The 10,322-nt window shown below is 39.4% G+C and overlaps 1 protein-coding gene across 1 annotated transcript; it reads right to left on the bottom strand.

Annotated features, from left to right (window-relative positions):
- Positions 1 to 3,766: 3,766 nt before the first annotated feature.
- Positions 3,767 to 10,112, bottom strand: OR5B21 (olfactory receptor family 5 subfamily B member 21). The gene is made up of 2 exons (XM_079102390.1): positions 8,038 to 10,112; positions 3,767 to 5,866 (listed from the first exon to the last, which is right to left on the bottom strand). Exon 2 carries the CDS (start codon positions 5,844 to 5,846, stop codon positions 4,896 to 4,898), a length of 951 nt encoding a protein of 316 aa, XP_078958516.1. The 5' UTR covers positions 5,847 to 5,866; positions 8,038 to 10,112; the 3' UTR covers positions 3,767 to 4,895.
- Between the last annotated feature and the right edge of the window lie 210 nt (positions 10,113 to 10,322).

Here is a 10,322-nt window from a genome sequence, read left to right as displayed (position 1 = left end):
TGGTGCTTTTTTCTCCTCTGATGGTGAAGAAATTGAATTGGAGACAAGTGGCTTTTAACAGTCTCACAGAGAAGCTAAGTCTCTGATCTTTGAATTCTGGGGCTCAAGTCCTCCCTCCTCCTAGGAGCCTTCCCTGTTCAGATGTTACTTTTTTATCCCTAAAGAGCCCCGGTTATTATACCTTAAACTGTCATCTATCTAGAGACACGTGCCTTGTTCCACTGCATTATTTATAAGCTGCACTTGAAGGAGACGCCACTGTATATCACTTGGTTCCCTCACAGACCTCACACCAGGCCTTTCCTGCAGCTTGTGCCAGCAAACATTGGCTGGAACTCGGCCGTCTCTGTGGGCTGCAGCCTTCAAAGAGCCAACTCCAACCATCAGGACTGAGCACAAATATGCCCTCATCCATTCATGTTCTGTGGAGTACAGGAAAAATTCCTGCCGGCAAGGTTATCGAACACTTGAGTCATTAACCTCAAAGTGCATTACATCAGTCAACACATTCAGGAAGCTTCGCTTTGCCCAAGTGGGAATTACATCTTAGACTCTTACATTTCTTTGTGTTCTCCGGAGCACTTTCCACATGATAGGGATTCATCATGAAAGACAGTAAGCGATTTGAACATCAAATAAGACCTCTTTTGAAATTTACTAAGTAGATGACTGCTTTTCTTTTCTCAGCAAATTGGGCAGGGAAGACAAAGAGAAACAAATCTTCACTCCTCTTTTTAAGGGAAGGCAGGTAAGGTAATTTCTCAAAGCTTTGGTTTTCTCAACTGCAAAACTGAAGCCCCAAACCTATCTTATGGTGAACAAATGAAAGTAAAAATGTCTAAAGAATTTTTTTAACCAGCATACTATAGTGTGATACATGCACACCCACGTATATAGCAGTACCATTAACAATAACCTAACTATAGAACCAAGCTAGGTATGCATCAACAGATGATGGGTAAAGAAAATGTGGTATATATGAACAACGGAGTTTTATAAAGTCTTAAAAAATGAAATTATGTCATTTGCAGAAAAATGGATGGAACTTGAGAACATTATGTTAAGTGAAATAAACCAAAGTCAGATGGTCAAGATTTATAGGTTTACTTTCACGTGTGGAAACTATAGAAGCTAGAGAAGAAAAGGAAAAAGAAAGGCTAGAGTATCTCATGAGAATCAAAGGAAGATCAGCAGAATAGAGGAAAGGGATCAGAGGGGTGGGAGGAGGGGATAGAGAAGGGACGTGCTGGGGAGTGATATTGGCCAAATTATAATGTTATATGTGTATGCCTATCTAACAACTAATCTCACCATTAGGTACAAATATAATGCATCAAAAAAAAATAATGTGGAAAAAGAAGTAAGGATCTCTTTTGACACATCAATTAGTGCACAGAATACAGAGTATAAAAAGCAATCAACCAAAATTTGCCTCTCTGTGAGTTTAAAAAACAAGTTAAGCTGTGGGGCTCAGGCTTTCAATTGTAAAATGTGAGAGCTGGGTTAGATTGTTTTATTTATTTTCTTTAATTTGCTTTTTAATTGACACATAATAGTTGTACCACTTGGATAATTTTTAAAGGTTCTATGAGGATTAAGGAGTCCATGACTCTGCAATTCCAGTATCAATTGTCAAAGAGCTCTAACATTTTAATTTTTTAGACAGAAAACTAAACAAATCATCTAATGCACGGAGAAAGGCTTATATTATTTTTTAAAAGAATAACCCAACCTTATACATGTAATTGCCCTGATGTATGTGTCTTCACATTCTGCTTCAGACATTCAGATAGGAAGTTTCCCTGGGCCTTTTGGCTTTGCCTGGAGCTGCAGGCCTTCCTCACAGTGCCTGCCTACATTCCTGCAGGGAGAGGAACGGCCTTGTTAACAGCCACCTGGGCATCCATGCTCCCTTGACAGATCTCCCACGCGGTAGAGGAAAGCTCCCCACAGCAGTGTGTGCTGGCAGCAGGACACTCCTTCTGAGAGCTTCTCTAAGTGAATACTCACTCCATGCCAGCTTGAAATGAGTCCACCGCAGAACTGGGAGATTCAAGGGCAGGAGATGAACAAGGGTTGAAAGTAAAAGCGTGGGTTTGGATGGGGTGGTGGGAGAGAGGGATCTGAGGAGTCAAAGGGGGAAGTGCACGGTCAGCTCGGTGGAGGGCTAGCGTAGGGCCTCGGATGTATGAAACACAGGTTCCCGTGATGGCCGTGTTCACATACTTGCTTCATGCTGTCTCACAGTTTATCCTGTGTGGAAACTGTAGAAGCCAGAGAAGAAAAGGAAAGTTGGGTGCAGAGAGGTTAAATGACTTCTCTGAGACCATAAGGCTCATGAGAAGAATAAGGATTTTCGCCCAGCTCTTGAAACTAAAACTAGTATTCTTGTATATCCACTTGAAGTCGAATACTACCCTTTTCTGGGGTGCTGTCAAGAAAAAATAGAACTGTGTAGGCATCGAGTCTTTAACTCTGAGAAGACCCACACTTTTCTGCCTAACCTGGAGTGTAGGGGCATAAAGAACACACCCAGAAACTCATCCTACTGTGACCTGTAACAGTTATGGATTCCAGACTTCTGGTTTTCATCCAGATCTAGGGGCTTGGCGAAGAGGAAAGGTTTTGCTCGGGCTAAGCATAGAAAAAGGATGAGAAGATGAGGATGACAAGGAGGAAAAGAAGGGAAAGAGAAAATAGAGAGGGAAGAGCAGAAAGAGGAAGAAAAGTCAACCACATCAAGTGGGGGAAACCGCTGAACAGAGTGGAATGAGCTTAGTGCTCAGATAGCTGCTCCCAGCTGGTCTCCAACTCTGGCACTCTTCAGCTCTGGAACTCCTCTAAGTCCTGGAAGGACTCCTGTGTGCCTTTAAAGGCTGGTCTTCTATGTACATTGCTGCAGGGCTACCTGCTAAAGAAGAGGGGAGGCAGGAGGAGAGATGAGGCAGCTACAGCTTGTCCAGCCATGGATTCAGAAGCTCCTGAACTTTCCAGGTAATGGTGGTCATGGGCCAGGGAAAACCTTTCCCACAGGCTGGCCATCTGTTCCAAAAGTCTTTCCTTGTTCCTTTCTCCACCAGACCTATGATTTAACCTCCTCAGAAAGAGGCTGCCCTGTGTGTAATGGTGTCTGAGAATCTCAAAACTAAGTCGATTTTCTAAGCCACCTGATTTAGACAACTAAGATTTCTGGGCTTCACATTTAAACTAAAAACTTAATTTGTTTCCTTTGGAGAAAATTTTTTTTTTTTACATGCGGAAATCTTGAACTACATGGTGACTTAGATTAATTGTAGCTATAAACACAATCAAGCAGTTGATATGTGAGACGCAAAATTTATCACCACTCTCGTCCCACGCACACACATCCACTCACACCAGTTAGCACATGAAATGATACCTGAAAGTGGATTAGAACTGTGCGTTATCACGCCACCCTTCTTAAGAAGTAAGTTTCCAATCAGATTTTTAAAAATTCTGGTAGCACCTAATTACAGAGCATCAGAATGTAACAGGAACCCAAAAGTGAGATGAATTATTTAAAAAAAATAAATAAATAAGCAAAAGCAAAGAGGGCCAGAAAACATTTACGTGTATCTATAACAGACCCACCAAACTTAAGAGTGATGAAAAATGTAATAATTTAATTCAAAAGACAAGTATCTTCTTTCATAGCCCTTTGAAAAACTGTTTATTCTCCAAATCTTTTGCAAGCTTTGACAATTAAGCTAGACAGAAATCAAATGGGTAGAATGGAGTGCAGGATCACTAAAGAAAGGTATGCTTATTCAGGTTAAATTACAAGCAATTCATCTACTAAAACTGCTCCATCCTTCCATATAAAGGGCAGTTTATTATTAAGTAACAATAATAATTGTTATTATATAATATAATATAATGTAATATAATACTGATAATTCACCAGAATGATCTCAGGACTTTAGTTGAAGGAGATGGAGGATAGAATGGAAATGTGAGTGGGGCTGGAAGTGCAAGTGTGGAAGGATTGGAAGGATTTAACCCCAGATCATCTGACTTGGTCCAGTGTCCTCTCCTTTAAATCACCACTTTTGCTGACACCTTAAAACCACTGAAGCTGGGCACAGTGGCACATACCTGTGATCCTAGTAACTCAGGAGGCTGAGGCAGGAGGACCATAATTTTGAAGTCAGTTTTAGTAACTTAGGAAGACCCTATCTCAAAATGAAAAATAAAAAGGTCTAGGGATATAGCTCAGTGGTAAAGTGCCCCTGGGTTCAATTCCTGGTACCATAAAAATAAATAAATTAAATAATCACTGAAGCATCTTTTGTCAGCATTAGACAATTACATGCTAATCAGAAATTTGAAAAAAAAAAGTTTAAGGAAATGGAAATGCTAACTACCCTAATTTGATCTTTACACATTGTTTATGTGTATTAAATTATCACATGATAACCCATAATATATATAATTAAAATACTCATTAATAAGAAAAGAAACTTTAACTTTCAAACCCATGGGCCAAAGAATTACAAAACCCAATACTGTGCATTTCAGTTGACAAATATTATGAATGAAGATATGATCCTTGTTCCAAATTTAATAGTGAATGGAAATTATCTTACAGTTAAAAATGGGGAGGGGAAATTCAATACATTCAGCTATATCCTTTAATCTTCTCTTTAAGCCACATCAAGAAAATAATGTGGAAGGGTCTAAATGTCCCATGTGGTTGTCCTCTAACCCTAAGCTTACCTTCCCACGTGTGACATTTCAAAGTGCTGCTTTGTACAGCTTCTCTTCGAAGAGCAAATAATCACTGTTCTTGGGGAAGAAAGAGCTGAAATCTCCCAGACCTTAAAAGTCACCAAGGCATTTGGGTCCGAGAGGAGGTTCATCCCTTAGTTATCTGCCTACTTCCTATTCACACTTGAAGACTGGGGATAAATTTTGTTGAATATTTTCCAGAAAGCACTTTTCACTTCCTTGTTCCTCAGGCTGTAGATCAAGGGGTTCAACATGGGAATCACCACAGAGTAGAAAACAGATGCTATTTTGTCTGTGTCCATGAACTGGTCAGAGGTGGGCTGTAAGTACATGAAGATGATGGCGCCATAGAAGATGGATACGGCGGTGAGGTGGGAGGCGCAGGTGGACAAAGCCTTCTTCCGTCCTTCAGAAGAATGCATGTTTTGAATGGCGATGTAGATGAAGAGGTAAGAGATGAGGACGACCAGGAGGGTGAACAACACATTGAAGCCCACAACAAAGAAGACAAGCAGCTTGCTGGTGTGTGTGTCAGAGCATGCGAGAGCCAGGAGCGGGGGCTTGTCACAGAAAAAATGATTAATTTCGTTAGGTCCACAGAAGGAGAGACTGAAGGCATCCGCTGTGTGGATTGAGGCATTGAGGAAGCCACAGACATAGGAACCAATGGTCAGGAGTGCGCACATACCTGCTGTCATGGTGGTGGTGTATTGAAGAGGCCGACACACTGCTGCATAGCGGTCATAGGCCATGGAGGCCAGGAGGTAGCACTCTACAGTGGCAAAAGCTGCAAAGAAGAAGAACTGAGTGGCACACCCATGGTAGGAGATGACCTTGTTCCCTGTCTGAATTGCAGCCACCATCTTGGGAGCCACAGCTGATGAGTAACTCAGATCTACAAAGGACAGATGACTGAGGAAGAGGTACATGGGGGTGTGGAGACGGGAGTCTAAGAGGATGATCACCATCATACCGCCATTCCCAAACAGAGTGATGAGGTAGATGAATAAAAATAGCAGGAGGAGCAGCACCTGAAGTTTGGGATCATCTGTTAAACCTAAGAGGATGAATTCTGTCACTTCTGTGTTATTCTCCATTGAAGTCAACCTGAATTTACCTGGTGATTAAAGGGGAAAAAGGCAATGAAACTCAAAACTATTAGAAAGGATGATATGCTAATATAAAAAGAGAAAACTGGGCTGGGGATGTAGCTCAGTGGTAGAGTGCTTGTGCAGGCTGCGTGAAGCCCTGGGTTTGATTCCCAGCACTGCAAAAAATGAAAACAAAAAAACCTACTATATACTGAGAGTGTGCAGAGACATGTTTAAGTAGCTCTAAGATGGCGGCGGCTGGCGTTGAGCCAAGAGGTGGCGCAGAATTAGTGTTAATACGGCGCCATCTCTTATGACCTTTTGCCTAATTAGTTAATGTCTCCTTTGTGCTAGTGGTCAACAGATGTTCCTCATTCTTTCTTGATTGGTACCATAGGGCCTGCTTCAATTGTGCTGATCTTAAGCTGATTGGCTGTCTTAGGTATATAAGACATTTTCTTCACCTGGGTGGGGATCGCAGATCGAAGACCGCAGAATGGAGCACTAAGAGCACACCTCTAGGTTGCAGGTCGCAGATCGCAGAATGCGGGACTAAGCACACACCTCTGGGTCGCAGGTTGCAGGATGCAGGCCGCATGCCTCACCCCGCACCTCCAAGAAGCGACCCACCTTTAAGAAGCAGTAGACCTTTGATAAGCGTAGCCTCTCTGAAAGAGTAGCACCTCTAAAATTAAGCAAAGTCTCTCTTCCTCTATAAACTAGCGAATAAGCAAGCAAGGAAGTAGTCCAGATAAAGTAATAGAAATAATTCATTCCCAGTCCACCTCCGATAAATTCCCGATGGATTGTTGCTGCGGGCGGCAACAAGAGTGTACTCAAGTAAGATACATGCTAGATCATTCTATTTTACTGTAGTATTTAATCCTATGAGTAGATGCTTTTATGCCTGTTTTACAGATAAGAAAGTTGAGAGTGAGATTACTATTCAGTAAGGTTAATAGTAGAAGTCAAAATCAAAGTTTATCCTTTTATGTTTCTCAGTCCAAAGTCCAAGCACTCAAAACTTTAATTCTTCTACATATTCACATTATAAAACTACAAATTATGGTGTGGATGTGTCTGACAACATAGTTTAAATTTTATTCAATTTTTTAAAATGCAAAGGAGAAAACCATGAAGTAGAAGTCCGTCATTCTAAGTCTTTCTCATTCCACTTCAAATTATAGCTTTACTAAAGACTCATGAAATTTTCTATGTATTTATGATTAATAGTATTAATTATAGAATTCATAATACCTGTATGACAGATACTGCTCCAAGGGCTCTACTTGCATTTAACTCATTTAATCCTTATACTAACACTTTGGGAAGAAATCTATTATTTTATTCATTTTACACAAGAAAAAAATTGTATTTATGATAATATTTCCACTCTTTCATTTACAATTTATATTTTATGTTTATATACAATGTTCCATGATTAAAAACAAGTAAACAGAGTACTTTTCCTCCTTACTTTAGGGTATATCCAGTTGACAGTATATTGTATACCTAATTTCCTTTTCCCAACAACTATTTTCTAAAATTGAGAATCTTTTCATTAGAACTGGAGAGGTATTATTATAAAATAACAATGATAATAATAATAGGAATAATAATAATAGTTAACTGACTATCAACCAAAGTCACATAATCTGTAAGTGTTGGAGGTGGAATTAAAATATTTCCCAGGCATACTGGCATACACCTGTAATCCCAGTTACTCAGGAAGACAAAGTAGGAGAATCACAAAATCAAGGACAGCCTGTGCAAATTAGCAAGATTCTGTCCCAAAATAAAAAGGGCTGGTAATGTAACTCAGTGGTGGAGAGCTCAAATTCAATCCCTAGCACTACCAAAAAAAAAAAAATTATATATATATAAAATATATATAATATATATAATATATATATTATATATATATATAAAATAAAAAAGGAAAAACAAACAAACAACCCTAGTGTGTTTGATACTAAATCCAGAGATTTAACCACATCATTTAAGGTCTTTGTGAGTTTATCCTCAATTAAAAATGAGATTATTCCTCAGTTGAAACTGAACTACTATATTATATGTTGCTCTGTAGTAATATGGATTTACTATATAAATACCCATTGAATACATGTAAATATAAGTATATAACATATATGAATTCATATATCTATGAATATATATATATATATATATATGTATCCACCTTGTATCAGAAGCCTTCACAGTTGATCCTGGTTTTAATTAAGTCCTCCCTTCTCTGCACCCGCAAAGCTCTTGATCTTGACTGATTATCACACAATTAGCTGGGCAACCACCCGGCTCCTCAGTATGCGCTGTGCTGCTGTATTCATTACCTCTGGGCTCACACAGCCTACCATGGCCCCTTGCACACATAAATAAATATTTGGTGAATTGAATACAACATCAATGACAAAGTGTTGAAATATTTTTTTCAAGCTATTTAATCTCATAACAAACTTGCTATTGTTCTCTTGTCTAGCTGGGTCCACACTTCCTGCCAAAATATTAGCTTAGACTTATGGAATGAAAAATATTCAGAAAGAACAATTTGTTTGGAGATGGGAGGGCCTGGAGAAAAGCTCATGTGCTAATTTTAAATTCTAATAGTCTCCCCACTATTGTTTTTCCTCATCCTGAGTTGTTCACAAGCTTTCCCGGCCTCCGGTAGCAGAGTGGGCAGGAGTGAGCTTAGAAGAGGGGAAAGAGGGGAGAAAGAAAGAAAATGGAATGGAAGGATAAAAAAATGCTTCGGTTCTGCCTGGCCTCAGCTGGTCTTAGAGATCAGCTCCGATGATCAGATAGGTGAGGAGACCTTTTCTATAACACATAAAGAACAACATAAAGTTGCACTATTTGGACAACCATGCAGTCATGTGGCTGGTTTCACAAGACCTGGCTCAGCCAGCATGGGAGGTACTGATAATACTCCACATCCTCCCTTCCAGCTTTTCATCTTTATAAGGATGCTGCAGTAGTACCCCTGGAGATGGTAGATGTCTTCTCATGCCTCCTTTTCTTCCTTAGAACAACCTCCTAGAATATCATGTTTTTCAGCCTTTCTTCACTTTGTAGATTTTCCATCTGGCCAGTAGCACTGTCCATTACATCCACCCAGCACTTTTAACTTTTTGACAGACACAATGTTTTGTCACCTGTGATAGGCAGTGTCCTGACCTTACATATGTAGTGCCCCTCGAGATCACACAACTACATCATTGTATACCTGTACATTTTTGCAGGACCAGATTTCCTAACATCAGCACTATTGACACTATGGGCTGGATAACTCTTGAGTGCAGAGAAGCTGTCTGTAAAATATTTAGCAGTTTCTCTGGCCTTTATCCACTAGATTCTAGAAACATCACCCACTGCCACAAATTTGTGATAACCAAAATGTCTCCAGACATTACAAAATGTCTCCTGAGGGGTAACATTCCCCTTGGTTGAGACCCATGTATTAGAGTTTATATATATTAAAAAAAACAAGTTCTAGAGTTTTTAAAATATTTGTGTTCATGCCTTCATTCAATAATTATATGATTAGATAAATGATAGATGATATATAGATAGATAAATACAGATAGGGACAGATGTGAAGAATCTGAGACATGGCAAGATGAAGCAAATAGTTCAGGGTCTAAAGCTCCAGCCAAATATTGTTGCTTATTGGTAGAGGGAGTCCAGGAAGACTTCTTGCAAACCACTGTGGTTCTTTGACTACGGAGATATCAACTCTCATATCATAAACCAACCTCTTTTCCCTGACACAAATAGGATTTTAAAACCTGGAAAAAAAATCCAAGAATGAAATGCAGCTGACCTGGAGTAAATTCCAAATTATTTTTCAAAACACCTCAAGGACTTAAGCAATCATTTTTTATTATTATTACTGACCACCTGAATAATATGACATGTTCCCCACCCTGAACTGTACCAGCTTGTCCTCTTTATCTAATATCAACCCTTTCTAAATTCTCTTGATAAGCAATCCTTTCCCTTATGCATTACAGCTTCTGTTAATTAACCTGTCTGGATCCAGAGCAGCAAGGAAAATTCTGTAGTCAAGAGGAGAGAGAAAAGACCTCTTCTACCCAGCACCACTCCTGAAGGGTGTGTGGCCTACATCTTAATCCTGGTGTTGCTGCTGTGTGTCCTCCCACCCAAGTCCTACAAAGACCAGGATTTTCTCATTAGGCCTAAATCAACATCGGAAGGATTCTTGAAAGGAAAAAAACATATATATCACTGGGAAAAAAATACAAGGAAAGTGTATTTAAAACTAAAAAAGCACTATAATTTAAGATGTTATTGTCATTATAAAGAGAAAGGAGAAGTCTAAGCCATCCAGATAGTTTAGAATAAAAAGTTTCATTAAAATTGCTTCTAAAGGGGTTTGAAGAATCACTCTCAGCTGTCATACCCCTTTGGCAAGTTCCAAAGATTTTCAACAGAATGACTAAATTCCAG

Source organism: Sciurus vulgaris, assembly GCF_902686455.1.
Source record: "Sciurus vulgaris genome assembly, chromosome: 11".
NCBI lineage: Eukaryota > Metazoa > Chordata > Mammalia > Rodentia > Sciuridae > Sciurus > Sciurus vulgaris.
The sequence above is the reverse complement of the archived record's forward strand: the minus strand, read 5'-3'. Positions and strand labels throughout refer to the sequence as shown.

Bases quoted from the DNA above. Each gene is read 5' to 3' on its own strand.
- OR5B21 (XM_079102390.1), bottom strand. From the start codon at position 5,846: ATGGAGAATAACACAGAAGTGACAGAATTCATCCTCTTAGGTTTAACA.